The following is a 19,835-nucleotide window of genomic DNA, read 5'->3' on the forward strand; positions in this document are numbered from 1 at the left end:
TAGTTTTGAGAATCAGTCAGTTAGGTCCCAAAATAACATATTAAGCTGATAGAATGCACCGAAATACGAAAGAGAATATCGTAACAAATAACATTTCTGATATAGGCCTTCTAGGAGTAAAATGATACTTCCTTGAACCATGACTTGAGAAATGAAACTATGTTAGGATAAAGTGCTGGAGCAGAAAAATTGAAGCAAACAAATAACTCATAGTTTAAGGTGGAAAGTAATTATCCAACTTGTAGAAAAAATCTTCTCAAGGATTGGGATTCTTCAGCCTGACTAGAAAATGGAATTTCCATTCTTTTGACAACTTTCTTTTTGCTTTCTTGACATACACAAGGTGTCTAGGACTGGAAAATCCGCTTGAAATATTCGAAAGGTTCCTTTTGAATTGGGAGACTTGTACAAGTCTCAGATTGCATGAACTCTATTATTACAGGAAACGTCTGAAATGCTCCCCCCTTGAAACTGATAAGTAGGGGCAACATCTAAATATGTCTTAATCCTGCCATTGTCTCCGGTTGAAAACCGTCTGATACACAGCCCAAATCAATAAAACTACAGCTGAGGCCATAAATGCCATAGAATAGTAGCTGCAAAACCTGGCAATTTTTGGCTTATTAGCAGAAAGCATCAAGGCGTTAAATGCGCCTGAGAATGCCATCACAGTTGAAAGTAGAAAGGCATGGAAAGTTGATGGAAGGCCTTTGAAGATTATAGTAGGCACAGGATTCCCATTCACTTGCTCATAAGGAAACAAGAGAATGAGGGTAACTGTTTTGAAGGAGCAGCACAATATACAGTACATCAGATTGGTTGAAATGTCCAATCTTGAACATGCCTTACCAAGGATGTGGAAATGCTGGGGAAAAGAAGTCTCTGGACTCATATTGATAGCTCCAGCGTTCTTCATTGCTGGACAATATGAGGGAACCTCATTGGGCATCTGTGTTGTTTTGACGTATTTATAGTTGTTGAAGAGTTTATTCTAAGCTGCTTCTGCTGGGAAGCTTCTTATCTAGACTTGATCCAAGAAAGAAAGAAAAAAAAAAGTCCATATGAGAATCTTCAAGGAAACTTCATAAAGCATGGCTGTTGATCTTTGAAGCTTCTGGGAATTTGCACTGATAGGATAGAGGAACTAAAGAGTAAAGAAAAAGTGAGTAAATGAAAGAGAATCCAAAGAGCCATGGAAATGTGTGTGCCTCACATTCCACCAACATATAAAGACCCCATCCCCTGACCCACTTTCCACTAAGAAAAGCAACTACTTGACTTCACTGCTCTTTGCTACCAAATTACTTCACTTTATTCTTTTTTTTTCTTTCGGTTATAACTTGTACATGTTCTTAATTTTAAGCATACATTTAGATTCCATAATTGAAAAAAATTAATGTTTATATTGGTATTATTATTATTTTTAATGTGCATATAAGAGAGGGAAAAATAGTAAAAATATTTCGAATTTATATTTAGTAGCTAAGTGGGAATATAACTTTTCTTCCCAAAGCTCTCTTAAGACATTATAAGTGAGCGACGATCACAAGCATTGAAACTCACCACAGCCATGGCTTCCAATTCACCTCCTCGTCCTCCAGATCCTCCTCCATTTTCCTTTCGTAATGTTATAAAACAAGCTTTATCCCGATCTGCTTCCATATTATCCAAATTAGTTCCTCAATTACACGAAAGTAATTCAGCGAATCGATATCAAGTCATTACCAGATTTATTCACGCAATGGCGCTCAATCGAAGGAGATTCGACGCACTGCAGCATCGCACACTTCCATTGTACGTCGTTAATGAATTCCAGAGCTATCCATTTCCAAGGACGAACCGTTCCAGGAGCGTCGGGGAGAGGAATTTGAGTCTCACTTTTCAGGCGGCCGTAGGATTGCTCGTCTCTCCACAGATTCCACCTTCTCAATTCCTACAAATCGCGAAGGTAATAATGGTGATAAACTATGGAGTTTCGTTCTGTGGCGTTAATCTTCAGGATTCCTTTCCGAGATTCGGAAACAATCTCGAGAAATTCGGTTCAGTACTAACCTCGATGATGTTCTACCTAATGGCGATCTCCTTCCTTCCGGGGAGTTTATGCTGGATAATTTGGTCGGTGTTTGGTCTGTCAATGGCGGCCTTCTTGCTCTCGCTCTTCACATGATCAGTGGAGAGCCCATCCAAAATTAAAAATATAATCAATTGAAGATTATTGTCATTTTAAGGCCTTCCATTATTTTTGAAGAGCTTAAAATGACACCTGACAACTCTGCCTGTGTCGTTTATGTCTATTCGACACAGCCGGTCCCAAGCCCGGGTTGAAAGAGGAGGGGCAACATGTCGTCTTCAGATTATTATTATTATTATTATTATCATCATTGTGACCAAATTTCTGTATAGAAATTGGAAATTTAAAATTCTTTTTAATATTTCATATTTAATTCTTATTTAAAATCATCATTTTGACCGAATATCAATATCTTTTATTTGTGTATTTTTAAAGAAACCTATTTCTTTGTTATGTGGCCCATTTATATCAATTCAATAAGCTCGTGGGCTCCCATCTTCTAATTGGGCTTCATTCTGGGTTTATTGGGCCTTTAATGGGTACATTAAAACCAAATTATACCATGTTAAAATAAATAAATAATAATAATAATAAAGTAGCATTAGCTTCTTAGAAGTATCTATTTAAATTAATTAATTAAAATTGTCTTCAACATTATAAATAAATTCCTTTAAAATATTATTATTATTATTATTATTATTATTATTTTGAAAGAACAAAAAAATGTAGGTTGAAAATAAGAAAAATATGAAGAATATAATATAAAATAAGAAAAACGTGGAGATTTATATTTTGAGGGGTAGCTAATGCTTTTACAACTCTTCAAGGATCTTACTCCCTCAACATCACCAAACAGCTACATTTTCCTAACAATATATATATTCATTTAAATTACTCTAATATTTCTGTTTTATTTATTTAGATGTCACTATTATTAATATAAAGTCGACAAAAAAAAAAAAATGTAAAAATGGTATAGAAAAAAATAAGAAATGATATGGACGTATAACAAATGGATTATGCGTGAAAGACGAGGAGAGTTTGGCAAACCCTTTTAGGTATTAATGTATAGATCCTACTTTGCCTACTCATTTTCGTAACATTTCTAGATAAGATTGTGACGTTTGTGAGAGAGTAAAAAAATATCATCATAGGTGTTCATTTTATCTGCTTCCAATACCGAGCATATTCCCTATTTTTTCTATTTACATAAATGGGGTGGGGGACGAGATTATATTTCATGTCTCTCTTTCCATCCCGTTTAATATAAATATATTTTCAACACACACAAAATTCAACACTTTTTGCAAATAATTTTTTAAATCGTTGCTGCTCGTACACATAGATAACCCATGCAACCGAAGAGATTAATTAAATGTTAACGTGAACAGGCGTGTAAGCAATATTATTGTCCATTTAATTATTAATTAATGAATAATTGATTATATTTTGAACTATAAGAAATTAATTATTACCATTTTAGATTCGTAATTATTTACAAATCTCAAACGTGCCTCCTTTAATTGATGCTTAAAACCTCACTTTATTCCTGCCTACAATCATTATTTTCATTTTTAATTTAAGTATTTAATGTAATACATAATTGGCCATAAATTAAATTACTAATTTATCCGCTACTTTAATTTAATTCTTACAATTTAATATTAATGTCATCAATCTAATCTTACATTATAAAAACATTTCATGCATTTCTATAATCTTACTAATTAAATAAATCTGGTCTTACAAATCATTACCACATTAAATATTTACTACACACGCTTTCTATTTATAAACTAATAAACATGATTTTTTTTTTAAATTTAAATTTTATAAATAATAATAATAATAATAATAATCCAACTTTTGTTTTGTTGCTTTTTCCCCAAACAAGAGCCATTCGGAGTGGAAGCCACGTAATCCGTTAATTAAGTAAATATATATATATATTACAAAAATAAATAAACACCAACTTTAATCATAATCTCTGTCGTTTACACAAATGACAACATTTAATCCAACCTCTAAAATTATTCCAATTCCCACTTTTTTATCTATTTTTTTCTTTTCTTAAAAAATTAAATTTAATTAATTTCATGTTTCGTTTGGATTCTCCTATTTATATAATTGTAATTAAATTTATAATATGAGAGGGAAATAAAAAAAATAAAAAATGGTTGCTTTTAATTTATTTGGTGTGAAATTTATTTGGTGTTTTCAAGTCCCAATGCCAACTAATGATAACGACAGACAAGATATACGCAGAGATAGAGGTTGGAGACACTAATTATTAAATTAATATTTCTATTTATTTCCAAATGTTCAAATTCAATAAATAAATTCTCAATTATTAATATATTTTAGCATAAGCATGCGTCGGATTTCCGATGCTTTCCTGGCCGTCCGATTTGTTTACCTTTCACTTTAGACCCCCTGTTCTTTTGGGGATTTTAAGGTATTTTTTTATTTTTTTATTTCATTTACGAATATTATATTTATTATTACGTGGGTTTAAATATCGGGTGCCTTTTTCCCATTCCGAAATTCTAATTTTATAAATCTTAAAAGCTATTTCTTTTTAAATTATTATATTTATTTAAAGAAAAAGAATTATGGTGAAAGTAAAGTAATGCATAGGTTAATTAGAGGGCGCGATTATCTATAAAGATGGCATTAATTAGATCCTCTAGAACGCACTTCACAGCCACCTTGGAAATAATGGGATTTAAAATAATAATAATACTCATCGCCACGTGGCCCAGCTTTTAGTTTTGTCGCTTCATCAACTGTCTTTTTATGTTTCATTCAAACATCAATAAATACACCTTAAAACCACACAAAATAAAATCCCCTTCGTATGAATTAGTTTTTCTTTTTAATTTAAGAAAACTATATATGTTTTAATTTTCAAAATTATATATATATATATATATATATATATTGGTTTTAGCCCACAGATCGAAATATATGGAACAAATAAGTAAATCAAAAACAACATCGGAGCTTAGAACAAAATAACCTTAAAAACTCTGTTTTTTAATTTTCTAAAATTTTTAATAATACAGAGATATCTGATTGCTACCAATTACAAGCAACAACCAATTTTTTGCCTTACTTACCAAGTTTTTGTTTTAATGATATGATAACTCGTTCTAAACAATGCCCTCTTTCTCTTTTAATTTGACATTCAGACTCATTTATTAGGTTTGGTACAAAACTTACGTTTTGGGTTTATAATCCATTTTATCGAAGGTTTGGATATGAATTTGATGACCCATTTGCTGTTTTTTAATTATTGGATTGGATTCTCATTTGCGTAGTGATACTCTACCTAATATAAATTATCCTTTTCAATTCATAGATGGGTTTCTTAAAAGTTAAAGAGTTGTGTAACTTTAGAGAGAAAGAAAGGCAAAAAAACAAAAAGGGAGGAGAAAATTAGAGAGGAATTCAAATTTCAAAAAGTAGAGAGATGAAAATGGAAAGGGGGAGTAAAAGATGTGAAAAGAAAACCCATATTAATTTATTCATCTTAATGGTTTTAATGATCAAGAGCTCTCATTTTCATGCAAGTTTGGCTATAAATGCACGACCTTTACTGTTCTAGTTTCCCTTTCACCATTGCTTAAATAACCCATGTCTCTGCGTAACTTTACACTGCCAATCTCTCCTTCCCTCTCTGTATTTGATGCAATAAAATCTTCCTTTTTCTGTGCGAGCATCTCTCTGAGGCGTGGCAGAGCCGAGGCTTGGGGTCTGCGCTCAAAATTTTGAAAAGGGGTTCCAATATGAAGCTCAAATTCAATGGAATTTACTCGAACAAAAGCTTGAATGAGCTATGGAGTACTGAAAGTGGTGCGTTTTGTGAAATGGGTATCTTTCTCTTCCTACTTTTGGTGCCGTTTTGTTTCTCTGTGATTCAGAAATTGGTTTGTTTTTCTGGCTAGGGCTGTGAACCCTCTATTTATTAGGCTGAAATCAATGCTCTCTTCTCTTTGAACTGTCGCTTTTAGTTTCTGTGGCCTTTAGGAGCCCTTCATTTTCTGCTGTTTTAGTACTTTTAAGCTCCCTCGTTGCTTGGGAAATGATAGCTTCATAAATAATGTCTTCTGGTTCTGTTCTTTAATTTCTTGCTTACAAGCATTTACTGTTGGCTCCTTCAGATTCTTCCACTATTTATTCCCTTTCCTGAATTGGGGGAGTTTGTATAAGGGAAATCCATAGATTCTGCTTGGAGGGAGTAGATTTTGAAGTTTGTGATCAAAAGCTATTGCAAAAGTTGCGTATCTTAGTCGACATATTATGGATAATTCTATCAGCTGTACGCATAGCATGTTTTCGGATATGAGATTTGGCGAGACGACTCTCACCAGTATGCCAGTGGCTGTGGGTGAGCCATTTAGCTCTACTGTTTGGGAACAAGCAGCTAATTCCCAAAACATGGGAACTAGCAAGGCCAGTGGCTGTCCAGTTTCTTTGAGCACTGATATCAGCTGGAACCTATCACATAATATGTTTAAAGGGGGGATTTATCTACCTCACGGCATGCTCCCACAGAGCTTATCTCAACTTCCAGCTGATTCTTCATTTATTGAGCGTGCAGCCAGGCTCTCCTGTTTTAGTGGTGGGAATTTTGGTGATATTGTTGGCCATTTCAACATTCATGAGCCTCCTATGAGTGTTTCAATCCCTGAGAGATGGGATGAGATTCCACGAAATGGGTTAGGCTTGGTTTCTGGAATTGAAGGACAATCTCAGAGAACTAATGAACATGGAGCTGCTGAAAATGGAAGCCCTTTGAAAGTGGATGATCGTGGTAAACAAGCTACTGATGGTTCTTCTGCTAATGAATCTGATGAAGCTGAGTTTAGCGGCGGTGATGGGCCATGTGCGTTAGAGGTCACAGCCAACCAAGTTTCTGCCAAGGGCCGGAAAAGGAAAAGAAGTGGACAGGTAATGAATAATGATTCTTGTTCTGATCAACCCAATGGACCTCTGCAACAAGCTACTGTTTCAGCTAAGAATGATACTCAAAATCAGCCAAAAAGAGATCAAAATCCAAGCTCAAATGCTAACAAGGCTGCAGGAAAACATGGTAAGCAGGCGTCTCAACCTTCAGATCCACCAAAGGAAGAGTATATTCATGTTCGAGCTCGACGGGGCCAGGCGACAAACAGCCATAGTCTTGCAGAGAGGGTAATATACGTTGCATTCAATCTTTGAAACCATGTAAGAAAACGAGAAGTTGACTGAGTTTGAGTTCTGTTATAGGTAAGGAGGGAGAAGATCAGTGAGAGGATGAAGTTTCTTCAAGAACTAGTCCCTGGTTGCAGCAAGGTTTGATGGTTAAATTTGTACCTTACACACTTGAATCACATCAAAATCTCTATGTTCACTCGATTAAAGTTCTATGATGCAGGTTACCGGAAAGGCGGTGATGCTAGACGAAATCATTAACTATGTCCAATCGCTGCAACAACAAGTCGAGGTATGAAAATCAGTTCAACTTCTTCGTAGCAAGTAGCATATATACTTCTGGTTTCTAAATCTTTGTTTGAACTTCCATGAGATTTGCAGTTCTTATCGATGAAACTCGCTACCGTGAATCCAAGGATGGATATCAACATCGACAGGCTCGTAGCCAAAGATGTAAGTGTAATTTCACCTTAAAAACATCGAAGTTCTCGAGACAATCAGTTCATGCACATCCTGGTTCTAACACACATTGATTTTGTCTTAGATTCTTCAATCACAAGCTGGTCCGTCGTTGACATATATGCCCACCGGTTGTCCCCCGCCTTGTGTTTCTCATCATCGACTTATTCCAAGCGGTTTTTCTGCCATAGGGAGCTCTGAGATGTTAAGGAAAATGAGTTCCCAGATGAATCCAAGGTCTAATGGATTTAAGGAGCCTTCTCAGGTAGAAACTCAAGCATCTTGATGCTTATTTATCAATGGTTTGTTGAATGTATAAAACTATGTCCACAGATAAAAAGTGTGTGGGATGGTGAGCTCCAAAACATTGTGCAGATGAGCTTTGGGATGTCCACTACCCTCAATTGTTTAGAACTCGAAGGTAAAATAAGAACTACCCGTCACGACGTAAACATCGAAACTCTGTCCCGAAATCGTTGAACTCAAATAGAAATTGGTCTGTTCTTGCAGGATCTGATTCACCAGGCAATACAAAAGTTGCACGTTGAAATTTCTTCTTAATTGCCACGAACCATTTACGCTGCGTGTACAGGTGCATTAGTATTAGTATTAGTATGAGATTCATCATAGCCACGAACTATTTCTACTTCGTGGTAATTTGATATAAGAAATACGATTACTGTATTTGGAGCTGCGTTACTCTAGCTGGTGATTGATTCGGAGCGACAGATATCGACCGAGGCAGTAAATTGCCCCGTGACGATCGCCCCAAAATCAACGACCTGGTAGAGAAACTAGTGTCCGATCTCGTTAGTTTAGATTATAGGAGACGCCTTGTCTTAGACGATGTACAGAAGTCGATATCGAGATCTGGAAAGCAAGGAACATCAGCTTTTGGTTGGTAGTGTGTGTAGTTTCATTAGCTGAAGTGGGTTGGCTGTAACTTTTACAAGTCGAGGAATTTATTGCAAGTGTCAATGAATTTGCGTTATTCGAGCGGGTCAAAACCCGACCCATTTCATTAACGCATTTTGCTAGCCCGTTTGTTTTTGTATTGGGCCTACTGGGCTTACCGGAAACTAGGCCCAAATTTCGTAAAAGCAGGAGTATAATTACAACAATCCATGTTTGTTTCACGTAAACTATGGGTTTTCTATACAAATTTATTGTATCTAATTATTAATTATAATAAATCAATAAGCATTTATTTAAATATATATTCAATTTATTTTGATAAAAAAATTTAAATAAATGAATTACTTATTTACTAAAATTAATAATTAATTAGATGATGGTATCTTAAATAAATTAAATTGATTAGTTAGCTTATAAAAATCAATTAATAATTTTAGTAATCAAGTAATTAATAAAAATTTAATTAAGTGTTTTATTGTAATAATTATTTTGAGCATAAATATTTTCTGAATTTTTAAAATAGTGTAGGGTGAAAAGCTTGTTTTGTTAATAAATTATTATAATGGTATAAAATTGGTAAGTATATTTCATATAATATAATTTAACCTATGTGTACAAGATACATTTAATTTAATATAATTGTATAATTTAGTAAATCTTATTTGATAGAGACATGCATCTCTAAAGAGAGTGGCACGACCAACACATCATCCCAGAAGCGAATCAGCTTACCATTGTGCAATCGAAGTCTAGCCCAAGTTCTGCCAGAAAGTTTCTCTCTACCAAATAATACCCTTTTTTTAGAGGTGGATTCAACCATTCATTTTTACCAATGGAGAGGTACTTAGGAGCAAAATATGAACACGACGATTTTTTTTTTTTTTTTTTTGCAATGAAAATTCATTTAAAGATATTGAGATCAATCTCGTGGCAATTTCCTCTTCAAATCACATGAAATTTAAAGGAGTAGGAAAGTTGTCCCCTCTAAATTCAGATTATAGTGAGGTCATTAGAGATGACTATGGAGGCTATGGTGCTATCCCGTGGAATTGAATAGATCTTCTTTAGAGATCAAAGATGTGATATGGCCTTTTGTCCAAACTAATTATTCTTTTCTAGCTAACTTGAGTGTTAGGATGTCATCGTGGATGGGAGGCCTTCCATTTCACTCTTTCTCCTCCCACTTATCATCTCTCTGTGGCACTTTTTCCTTCTTCAAGATAGACATTTTTATTGAGAATGCTTAAGGTCCCTTTGTTTTTGTTTTGTAATCTCCGAGCTCTCGCAAATCGAAATTGAGTCCCATAAGGAAAAGCTAGTTGGATAAACAAGACAGAGATCACCTACTCGACAATGCTACCTTGGAGAGGATGTAAAGCTAAGCACTCTAATATAAGAACGGAAACTCATATTCAAAAGCTTTTTTCGACATATGAACCCTATGGAAGGGTGGGTGAACATTGTTGTAACTCGTAAGATGATTAGCATGAATGAAGGATCGTTACTCTTAATCATAGTAGATAGTAGACTTACACTGACCTCAAAGTCAACGTCAAAGGATGAACCTGGTATATCTATGCAATAAACCAAATATATATATATAAATATATATATATATATATATATATATATATATTAGGTTATTTAAAGATAAGTTTTCCCATTTGATGGGACTTGACGTTACTCGCTTGATATATTGTTTTCCCAATTATTTATTTTTGCTGACAGGACACTCTCCCAATCGCATCTCAAGACTCCACCAACCCCATCACCGTTCCTGACACACTCTCTCTCAGCGTCTCAAATCGCTGCCCCGCCTGCCCTCCTCGCCCACCTCCCTTCTCTTTGGACAATTTCCTATTTGTTCTTTGTTTTTCTTGATCTCCAATGCCGATTTCCGTACTCCAATTCAGAAACATGTTTCCAATATAAATACCCACTCTCCCTCATTCCTTCCTCAGCCTTCAACCACATCTGGTTCCAATGGCGTCGCCTTCATCGCCATTACCCCATCTTCTGCTTTTTCCATACCCAGCTCAGGGCCATATGCTTCCACTTCTTGATCTCACCCATTTCTTAGCTTCTTATGGTTTCCCCATCACCGTTTTGGTTACCCCCAAGAACCTCCCCATCCTTCAACCTCTTCTTTCAGCCCACCCTGCTGTCCAAACCCTTGTTCTCCCCTTCCCTTCTGTCCCCGGTTTGCCTCCCGGCGTCGAGAATATCAAAGACATCGGCAACGAAGGCAACGTCCCCATCATAGTGGCTCTCCGCCAACTCCAAGACCCCATTGTTGCGTGGTTCAAATCCCACCCTTCACCTCCCTCCGCCATCATTTCTGATTTCTTCCTTGGATGGACCCAATCTCTCGCCCAAAAGCTTCAAATTCCTAGAGTCTCCTTCTTCTCCTCTGGCTGTTGGGTCGTTGATGTCCTCGATTACTGTTGGCGTCACGTACCTTCCGAAGAGTTCCGTAAATCCCCAGTGAAGCATATGGCTGAATTGCCCAATTCCCCCTCCTTCACTAATCAGGACTTGCCGGAATTTGCCACCGCGTACCGGGATTCTGACCCACTATTCAGTACCATAAGAGCCGACTGGTTTGAAGCTAGGACCTGCTGGGCTCATGTTTTCAATACCTTCGACGAGTTGGAGCCCGAGTACTTGGAGTTCTACAGGAAATTAAACAACAACAAGAATGTATTTGGAGTTGGACCGCTAAGCCTCGTCAAAGGGCACAACCCAACTGTGGAATCGAGTTCAGATGAGGTTCTGAAATGGCTTGATGAACGCCCCGATGGTTCGGTGCTATACATTAGTTTTGGGAGTCAAAAGCAACTGAATCAGCAGCAAATGGAAGCACTGGCATCCGGGATTGAGAAAAGCGGGACTCGATTCGTGTGGGTGGTTAAGACAATTCGTCAAACAGATGGTGGGTCCGACGGAATCCCAATCGGGTTTGAGGATCGGGTGTCTGGTCGTGGAATGGTGGTGAAGAGATGGGTACCACAGGAGGCGATACTGAGGCACAGAGCCGTGAGAGGGTTTCTGAGCCACTGCGGGTGGAACTCTATACTGGAGAGCCTAGCGAGTGGAGTACCAATATTTGCTTGGGCCATGGAAGGAGACCAAATGATGAACTCGAAGATATTGGTGGATCAGATTGGAGTGGCGGTGCAAGTCTGTCATGGGGATAACTCGGTGCCTGACCCGGACCAACTGGGGGAGGTCCTCGCCGAGTCTTTCAACTCCGACAAACTGAAAGCCAAAGCCAGAGCTCTGAGCAAAGCCGTGGCGGATGCAACTGGCCCCAATGGGAGTTCATTGAGGAACCTGCAAGAATTTGCCAAGAAGCTGGCCAGCCTTCCTCCACCAACCAAGTGACTTCGCTGCCAACTCATGTGTATGGCCTTGTCTTTATTTCAAATAAAATTGACCGAACCTTAATTGTCTTCCCTTGGTTCTTGCTTTTCAACATCTGGTCTACTGTTTATCTTAGTCTATTCGAAATTCCAACTTTTTCAATCAGTTTATATAACGTCTTGGCTAATTGAGTCTTATCAATTATATTCATGAAAAATATAATCTAACCTTAGTAGTTCATTAATTTGACAGTAATTCTCAACTTGACCTCCTTCCCCACCCCCAAAGAAAAAGTTCAACCATTTCATGTGTTTGAGAAACATTCAGAGAGACCAAAACAATTAATTGAGAATTACCCAAACGATTAAGGGCCAATTTTTATTATGGTAAAGTTCAACAAATTCTTTTTATTATGCTGTCGAATTGTAAACGTTCTTTTCTTCCTTATTTGCATGAAGATCAGGGCAGCATCTGGTATCAATATAATAACTGATAGGAAAAAAGATCTTACCACTTGTTCTTCTTTGTTGTGAGCTATCCTATCAGAGATCAAATATGTTTGATTTATCTTTAAATCCCTTCAAGTATCAACAGTTGCCTCTTCGGATCAAGTATCGACCATCCTCCATGCTTAATAAATACAGACGGGAGTTCTGAAAGTGATGCCCCTCTAGATTCCGAAAATTCCTGCACAACGAAATTGCTAAGAAATAAGTAAAAAAGATTTTTTTCCTCCTGAATGGCAACAGTTGAGAAGGGGCTCTCCCATCATTTACTAATTTTAAACTTTTCCCCTCAATCAGAAGATATCCTACGAGCCTTTGAGAGGCTATATACCTTACTTTCTATTCGAATCGCTGCAAGGAATCAGGCTCAGCCTATTCGTAGTACAACTTGTCATAACCACTCTATAAGACTGTCTGCTGCAGCCTCCAAGCTGGGAGAGCCCATAAGGGCCATTGACATGATTTTCCTTTCGTTGCTTATCTGAGGCATAAAGTTTGATACATGCGACAGAGGGAAAATTATCCCTACATCCTGCAACATGAACAAGCAAGCAAGTCATATAACTGATTGCTAACTTCCTTTGAAGGTTTTAGCAATTTTAGGGAGAGGAAACAATAATAACACAAATGAGCGATTGCTTCCTACCCATGATAGTCTCATGAGAAACTCATAAAGGAAGTCAAAGGTTTCAAGATAACAATCAAGAATTTTAATGTGCCATACCCACAGTAACTGAAACTGAGGGTAAAGGATTTGATATGTGTAAGACATTCAGCATGATCGTTTCATGTTAAGCTTGCCCTCGCGTAAAAGTACATGGATATAGTTGCAAATACTCGAGCTGAAAGAAATGTGACCATCAAGTTGAATAAATTGGGAAAACCAGAGTTAATTTGATATAACTAGAGAATGGTACTCTATGAGAATAACAACCTCTCCTAACACCGATATTCTGGATCCATGCATTGTAAATAAAATTAGAATCTAGGGGAAGAATTCATCCTTGAATTTTGATCAAGTTCATAACGCTCACCTGTACCTCAGATGCTATCCTCTTATGCCAAAAGATAGTTATCTGGAACTGCGTGATGTGATCGACTGATCTCTTCTGATGGATCAATGTGAAATGACGCCAGATTTAACCATCACAGCAAGAAATTCAAATACTGAACTGCTATTACCATGTTGATGGAAAGCATTAAGCATTGTCTCGAAAATTTCAGAATCAGGAGTTACACCTTCAGATAACATCATAGCAAAGAAGTACTTTGCTTCAGTAATTAGACCCCTTTTGCACAGCCTATTAATGATAGCACTATAATCTCTGATGGAAATGACAAAACTCCTAGCCAACATTTGATTGAAGAACCCTAATGCTTTAGACACCTGACCCTTTGCACAATGTGCCTTAATAATTGTCATATAAGCAACTTTTGTCAAGCTAATATTTTGATCCTCCATAGAAACCAGCATTCGATCAGCATCCTTTAGGTCGCCATATACACAAAGACCACTAATAAGTACATTATAAGTTACATGGGTGGGATCAAGATTATGGAGCAACATCTCATTATAAACCTGGAAAGCTTTTGCAATGTCTCTGGCCTTGCAAAAACATTGGATAATAGTATTATATGTAATCTGATCAGGCATTAGACCCTTTGCATACATATACTCAAGCAACTGGAGGGCTTCATGCATTTTATTCTGTCTGCAGAGCCCTTTGATTAGTACAGTATAAGTTATATGAGTTGGAACAACAGCATTTGCTTCCATCTCATGCAGTAGATCAAACATTTCCTGCATGTTTCCCGCTTCACAGTACGCATTCATAAGGGTAGTATAAGTTACTACACTGGGTAGCAATCCATTCAACCTAATGATTTCGAACATCTTTCGAGCCTCCACTAGGTCTCCATTTCTGCAAAACCCATGGACAAGAGTGTTGAAAGTGACAACAGTCGGAGTAATCCCCCTTTCAAACATTCTGTAATATAGCTGCATAGCCTCAGAAATATCACCAAGCCTTACGTAACCATCAATCATAATATTATACAAAATCACATCCTCTATCAGATCCATATGAGTCAAAGCATCAAAATATTTTCTTGCCTCAGAAATATTTCCATTCTCAAAGAAACCCAAAAGTACTGCACGTTGAGCAAAGTAGTTAGGAAAATTTCTCTTCAAATGCATTTGTTCATATAGTTGGTAAGCCCTTTGTACAAACCCTTCCTTGCAGAGGCCATGAATGAGGATTGAATATACTATAAGATCAGGTTTCAAACGTAGAGTTTCCATTTCATTGAGCAATGCCAATGCTTCGTCTATTCGTCCAACTTTACACAAACAGCTAAGTAGCACACTGTAAGAAATGATGTTCAACTGAAACCCCCTTGAAAGGGTTTCTTGCCGCAGCTTAAGGGCTTCCTCAATATTGCCCATTTGACAGTGCCCACATATCAGTATTGTATATGTTACGATATCCGGATTTAGACCTTTTAGCAACATTTTCTGGACGACTTTCCAGGCCCCACTCATAAAACCAAGCAAGAGAAAGCCTTTAGCAAGTGTGTTGTATGTTACTACATCAGGTTCCACACCATGCTTTTCCATGTCATCTGTGAATTCCAGAGCTTCGTCCATGGAACCTGCTACACATAACCCATGAATAAGAATATTATAACTGTACGAATCAGGAAGAAGTCCATTCTTGACCATCAAACAGAAAAATGACCTTGCAACATCTACTAGCCCCACTTTACAAAACTTTGACATAACGGTATTGATAGACACAATAGAAGGTCCAACTACTTCATTGCTGTCCTGTAGGAATGAAATCGCATTTTGTAACTTGGATTGCGCACATAGGCCATGTATAAGTATTGAGGTAGTATATTCACTCTGAGGAGCTCCACTAGCTTTGATCTCATTGCATATATCCCACATAACATCAGTGTGCCTCAAGTTATGCAATAGAGAGTTATAAGTTGGAACTGAAGCTTGTAAATTTAGATCCTTCATCTTTGCGATGACAAAGAGGGCATCATGGATCATTTCATGTCTAGAATACGCAAATGCCAGCATATCCCATACCACACCATTTGAATCCCAATTCCTGAATTTGTTCAAGAGCAGGTCACAAAAGGAAGATGCAGAACCCGACCCTACCAGAGAGTAAATATCGAGAGACATAAACAACATGAAATAGACATTCCAATGTTATCACAAAAATGGGGGTTGATGAATGAAAAAAATAAGGATGGTCTAAAAGAAGTAAGTTACAAAGAAGAGGTTTATATATTCATCAAAGAAACAGGGAAGGCATGAAAAGAAAGCACTGTGCTTTTCAACTGCAGAAAATGTGGGGAATTAGTCTCCCATTTTTTTTTACCCTTAAGTATGCACATTATCATGATAATTATGAATCTCTTAGTTCAGCCAATATACACACTAGGCATTAAGAAAGAGAATGCCCGACTTCTCTGCTTTTCATATCAGCCAATCAATCATGAAGAAAGAGATGCCAAGAACCGATACCTTGCTCCTCAACCAATTGCTTTATAACGCAACGCAACTCCTTGAATCTTCCTTTACCCGCTAGAATATGAGAAACGGCAAGCTGGGAGAACCCGGAATGCCGAAATCCGTACTTATTTCTTAACAGATAGAAAAATGCCACAGCAACATCAGGATTCTGAATAGTCAAACTCTCAAGAACGCCGTCCACTACAGTTTCACTCAAAGTAGAAACTACAGTTTGAAAGTTACGTCCACCAACATACGCTCTAAACCCAAAGGAATTTAAACCCGTAAGAATCTCACGAACTGGGTCATTCTGGCCCAGAACGAAGGAGGGAGTGACGGATTCCGCTTCGAGGCGGGCGGAAGAAACTGAAGGCCTAGCAAGGATCACAGAACTAAAAGAATCGAGTATCCCGCATTTCCTCAGAAAATGAAATGGCTTCCATTGATGAATACGGCTAAGCATGGAAATGGGAGCAGGATTGGAAGGAAACCCTGCCGATTTCTCGTCTAAGACAATGTGAAATTAAAAGCAACAAAGATAGGGATAAGTTAGAGGGATCGGAAAGCAGTATGAAACGAGGTAAGGAAAGGGAGTTAGGGTTTTAGCAAACCGATGGGTTTCGCGGCAATTCTGAAAAGGGCGGCAGCCACCGTTGGTTTTGGGTTGCTGCCGTTTTCAGCCATTGATAGCGCGAGCAGATTTGTGTAATTTCCCCCAAAGGGTAGAAACGCACCGTTTTATTTGGCATGACTTTATAGTCCTCAAACTTAATTTGTTGGGGGGCTTAGCTTTTGCCTATTTAAGTTATTAAAATTTTATATATTTACAGGCAAATATTAGGTAAAGTTAAAATATTTGGTAAAAAAAAAATATAGGTGAAAATTTAAATAAAATATTAGGCAAATATTATGTTGTTCGAGTCATTTATTCAATTTTTTATTTTAAATAAAAGTAATATGTTAGTTTATAAAACATAATGTTTGTAATACAGAAACAAGTCTAAGTTTAAGAATTAAACCCATTAATTTATCCAATAAAACTTGAATTCCGCCGCTCTTTCTCTAACGTGGAAATATGGATTATGTTTCGTAACTCAATTCACATTTAGTTCAAGTCGTTGAAAACCTTTCTTTTCACTAAGAACACACTTTTTAAAAACCGTTATTTCAAATAGGCTCTACATCCAATACATGTCTGAAACGAAACGTTATTTAAGAACTTGACAACGACGCTTGTAGAGGGGAAGCTAGAACATATGAAGCACCAATATATACATATACATTGAAGAAGAAGGCCCAAGAAAAGTAATGGATGGCATATCTTAATCTATGCAGGCAATGGGTAAGCCTCAAACTTTAAGGTAAAGGAGTAGGAACTAAGAATGTCATGCCCTGATGGCCCCATTCACACTTGCTTTGAGACAAACAGTACAACTAAAACAGGATTATTGCCTGTTTTAACTTCTTTTCTTCTCTATGTTTTGGATTTTTCCCATTTCCAGTCCATTTTTAGCTCATCTTTTACTCATAATGGAGCCTAACAGTCCTTACAACCCAACTGCCAAACACCAAAGACTGTAATCATACAGAAACGAGGAGCTTTTATACTAATTTGTCTCCAAAATTGAGGAGATTTCGAGTATAAAACAGTGAAGATATTATAAACTTGTATGGGGTTTTTGCTTGAAAACTAAGTAGCAAATATGGTGATCCATAATTTTGAAGCTCACATTTCACCAACCAAGTATGGTAAGTGTGGGAAATATGGTAAGCCAACTCAAACATCAAACACTTTATAATCTGAATCCACTTTTATTTCAAATTGTGCCATTAAGCCTTGTCTTCTTTGTTCAGTATGTCATCCAAAGCCACTGTTAGAAGGCGAATTCTGGAGAGGCAAACATGTCCTAAAGAGAAAGATAGAACAAGCCAAAACATATTGTCCAAACACCTTAAGAAGATTTACCCAATTGGGCTTCAAAGAACCACTTCATCACTCTCTTTATCTTCATTATCATTGTCTTTGTCCCAAAATTCAAATGATTCTTCACTTACAGACTCCTCGATCCAACTCGATCGGAAGATTTCGTATGCGATTCGTTTGATTACGCCACCGCCACCTCCTGAAAGAAGAGAAGCTCCATTGCCTAAGAGTGTTCAACAACAATGTCAGGAACTTGGTGATGGGGAACTCAGGAGGTGCAACTGGATCACTCATACCAGTGGTAAGATTACACTTAGTTCTGATATGGACTTAGAAACAGTACAACTTAGAATACTTTCCACCACATTGCTACACTAGTTCATGCTTGACGTTTCTATCTCGTGTACTCAACGCAGATAAAGCCTATGTATCCTTTCACGACGAGTGTTGGGGCGTCCCAGTGTATGACGACAAGTAGGTGATCTAAGTAGCTTTTCATTTATCCTGCATGTCAATTTATAGATTTGTGAGTTTACATCAGAGAAAAATTACCATACAGCCGACTTTTCGAGCTGCTCGCTCTATCGGGGATGCTGATGGACTACAATTGGACTGAAATTGTGAAAAGAAGGGAACTATTCAGGTAATATTTTCTGATCCAATGTGTACTTTAGATGAACATCTATGAGATGATAAATATATATACACATTTGGTTGGTCATAGAGAAGCTTTTGCTGGATTTGAGGCAAGTACTGTGGCTAACATGGGGGAGAAAGAGATATCAGATATAGCATCTGACAAGGCCATTATGCTGGTGGAGAGCAGAGTGAGGTGCATAGTAGACAATGCCAAGTGCATATTGAAGGCAAGCTAGATCAGCTCATTTTTGAACCAACTCTTTCACAGAATGTATATTAACAAGAACAACTGGTTTTTTGATTCAACTGCAGATAGCTAGAGATTTTGGGTCGTTCAGTAACTATATGTGGAGCTATATGAACTTCAAACCAACAATAAACAGATTTAGATATCCAAGAAATGTTCCCCTGAGGAGTCCCAAAGCAGAAGCCATTAGCAAGGACATGGTGAAGCGCGGTTTTCGGTTTGTTGGGCCAGTGATCGTCTATTCGTTCATGCAGGCAGCAGGGTTGACGATCGATCATCTTGTGGACTGCTTTCGGCATGGCGAGTGCGTAAATCTTGCAGAAAGACCATGGAGACATATCTGAGTTCAACTATTCCTACTTTCCCTTCGAAGTTGTGGTTGTTTTGCTTTTGTGAGCATTAAGTTAACAATATAAAAAATTATGCATAGAGAAAGAGAGAGGAACTAAGATGGAACTTCTCTGCTTCTTTGTTTATCAGTTTCTGTTAGAATGGCCAGTTCTGCAACTGAGAAACTCATCAGTTGATATCAAAAAGTGCAGAGCTCAGCATTACAACAGTTGCAGAGTGGCCATGGTAATCGACAAGCTGAAGCTGGTGGGGAATAAGATTGGTGTATTTAATTTGTTTATGCTTCTAATATATAACTAATTATTTTAGATGTTTGGTGTGGATCTCTTGGGTCAAAATTGCTTATCTATGAGCTTTCTCATACATTCTAAACAAGCTCTCATTTCCTAAGACACTAAGAACCAAGAATGTTCTTTGTTCATGAAGAACTTCAAGATACAACTAAGTTCATCAAAGCAGACATGACCATAGAAAACTGCAGTCTAGTTACAGTTCATAGATCCAAATATGTAATACATACCTCCTTATATCATCCCTCACCTCGAGAAATGTCGATCGAGTTTCGAGATAGCACTCCAAGCCTGGTCCTTCAAATTGGCTGAGAATCAAGTCCATAGATCATCTGTCTCCCCCAT

At 37.3% G+C, this 19,835-nt stretch overlaps 5 protein-coding genes across 10 annotated transcripts; 3 read left to right on the forward strand and 2 right to left on the reverse strand.

Moving 5' to 3' along the window:
- Window positions 1-64: 64 nt before the first annotated feature.
- On the reverse strand, window positions 65-5,829 carry LOC111488762. The gene is made up of 2 exons (XM_023136698.1): window positions 5,705-5,829; window positions 65-941 (listed from the first exon to the last, which is right to left on the reverse strand). Exons 1-2 carry the CDS (start codon window positions 5,791-5,793, stop codon window positions 503-505), a joined length of 528 nt encoding a protein of 175 aa, XP_022992466.1. The 5' UTR covers window positions 5,794-5,829; the 3' UTR covers window positions 65-502.
- LOC111488734 (transcription factor bHLH49-like) lies at window positions 5,733-8,848 on the forward strand. Of its 3 annotated transcripts, none has more exons than XM_023136670.1 (8): window positions 5,733-5,926; window positions 6,019-7,267; window positions 7,343-7,408; window positions 7,491-7,559; window positions 7,649-7,720; window positions 7,812-7,991; window positions 8,060-8,147; window positions 8,237-8,396. In XM_023136670.1, the coding sequence occupies exons 2-8, from the start codon at window positions 6,374-6,376 to the stop codon at window positions 8,272-8,274; spliced, it is 1,407 nt and encodes a 468-aa protein (XP_022992438.1). In that variant the 5' UTR covers window positions 5,733-5,926; window positions 6,019-6,373; the 3' UTR covers window positions 8,275-8,396. The 3 variants fall into 3 exon arrangements, with proteins under 3 accessions (XP_022992438.1, XP_022992445.1, XP_022992430.1); XM_023136677.1 differs by having other exon boundaries at window positions 6,235-7,267; XM_023136662.1 differs by having other exon boundaries at window positions 5,733-7,267; window positions 8,237-8,848.
- A 1,599-nt stretch (window positions 8,849-10,447) lies between these two features.
- Window positions 10,448-12,176, forward strand: LOC111477873 (UDP-glycosyltransferase 89A2-like). Its single transcript, XM_023121826.1, has one exon. The coding sequence runs from the start codon at window positions 10,625-10,627 to the stop codon at window positions 12,023-12,025; it is 1,401 nt and encodes a 466-aa protein (XP_022977594.1). The 5' UTR covers window positions 10,448-10,624; the 3' UTR covers window positions 12,026-12,176.
- A 169-nt stretch (window positions 12,177-12,345) lies between these two features.
- On the reverse strand, window positions 12,346-16,749 carry LOC111477855 (putative pentatricopeptide repeat-containing protein At1g13630). Of its 3 annotated transcripts, XM_023121804.1 has the most exons (5): window positions 16,052-16,749; window positions 13,545-15,678; window positions 13,235-13,352; window positions 12,842-13,042; window positions 12,346-12,691 (listed from the first exon to the last, which is right to left on the reverse strand). In XM_023121804.1, the coding sequence occupies exons 1-2, from the start codon at window positions 16,500-16,502 to the stop codon at window positions 13,628-13,630; spliced, it is 2,502 nt and encodes an 833-aa protein (XP_022977572.1). In that variant the 5' UTR covers window positions 16,503-16,749; the 3' UTR covers window positions 12,346-12,691; window positions 12,842-13,042; window positions 13,235-13,352; window positions 13,545-13,627. The 3 variants fall into 3 exon arrangements, with proteins under 3 accessions (XP_022977572.1, XP_022977580.1, XP_022977564.1); XM_023121812.1 differs by lacking the exon at window positions 13,235-13,352 and having other exon boundaries at window positions 12,847-13,042; XM_023121796.1 differs by lacking the exon at window positions 13,235-13,352.
- Window positions 16,750-17,720: 971 nt separating this feature from the next.
- On the forward strand, window positions 17,721-19,621 carry LOC111489316 (DNA-3-methyladenine glycosylase 1). Of its 2 annotated transcripts, XM_023137476.1 has the most exons (6): window positions 17,721-17,806; window positions 17,894-18,264; window positions 18,380-18,437; window positions 18,523-18,606; window positions 18,688-18,829; window positions 18,915-19,621. In XM_023137476.1, the coding sequence occupies exons 2-6, from the start codon at window positions 17,895-17,897 to the stop codon at window positions 19,191-19,193; spliced, it is 933 nt and encodes a 310-aa protein (XP_022993244.1). In that variant the 5' UTR covers window positions 17,721-17,806; window position 17,894; the 3' UTR covers window positions 19,194-19,621. The 2 variants fall into 2 exon arrangements, with proteins under 2 accessions (XP_022993244.1, XP_022993235.1); XM_023137467.1 differs by lacking the exon at window positions 17,721-17,806 and having other exon boundaries at window positions 17,843-18,264.
- The last annotated feature ends 214 nt before the right edge of the window (window positions 19,622-19,835 follow it).

Source organism: Cucurbita maxima, unplaced genomic scaffold, assembly GCF_002738345.1.
Source record: "Cucurbita maxima cultivar Rimu unplaced genomic scaffold, Cmax_1.0 Cma_Scf00001, whole genome shotgun sequence".
Taxonomy (NCBI): Eukaryota; Viridiplantae; Streptophyta; class Magnoliopsida; order Cucurbitales; family Cucurbitaceae; genus Cucurbita; species Cucurbita maxima.

What these genes read in the sequence shown, in the direction of transcription:
- LOC111488762 (XM_023136698.1), bottom strand. Translation starts at nt 5,793, where the DNA reads ATGCTCGCACAGAAAAAGGAAGATTTTATTGCATCAAATACAGAGAGG. An exon ending in AAGTTACGCAGAGACATGGG is followed by an intron (nt 942 to 5,704) that starts TTATTTAAGCAA and finishes ACAGATGCCCAA; the next exon opens with TGAGGTTCCCTCATATTGTC.
- LOC111488734 (XM_023136662.1), top strand. Translation starts at nt 6,374, where the DNA reads ATGGATAATTCTATCAGCTGTACGCATAGCATGTTTTCGGATATGAGA. An exon ending in CGCTGCAACAACAAGTCGAG is followed by an intron (nt 7,560 to 7,648) that starts GTATGAAAATCA and finishes TGAGATTTGCAG; the next exon opens with TTCTTATCGATGAAACTCGC. An exon ending in ACAGGCTCGTAGCCAAAGAT is followed by an intron (nt 7,721 to 7,811) that starts GTAAGTGTAATT and finishes ATTTTGTCTTAG; the next exon opens with ATTCTTCAATCACAAGCTGG.
- LOC111477873 (XM_023121826.1), top strand. Translation starts at nt 10,625, where the DNA reads ATGGCGTCGCCTTCATCGCCATTACCCCATCTTCTGCTTTTTCCATAC.
- LOC111477855 (XM_023121812.1), bottom strand. Translation starts at nt 16,502, where the DNA reads ATGCTTAGCCGTATTCATCAATGGAAGCCATTTCATTTTCTGAGGAAA. An exon ending in GCAATTGGTTGAGGAGCAAG is followed by an intron (nt 15,679 to 16,051) that starts GTATCGGTTCTT and finishes ACTCTCTGGTAG; the next exon opens with GGTCGGGTTCTGCATCTTCC.
- LOC111489316 (XM_023137476.1), top strand. Translation starts at nt 17,895, where the DNA reads ATGTCATCCAAAGCCACTGTTAGAAGGCGAATTCTGGAGAGGCAAACA. An exon ending in GTCCCAGTGTATGACGACAA is followed by an intron (nt 18,438 to 18,522) that starts GTAGGTGATCTA and finishes ATTACCATACAG; the next exon opens with CCGACTTTTCGAGCTGCTCG. An exon ending in ATGCCAAGTGCATATTGAAG is followed by an intron (nt 18,830 to 18,914) that starts GCAAGCTAGATC and finishes ATTCAACTGCAG; the next exon opens with ATAGCTAGAGATTTTGGGTC.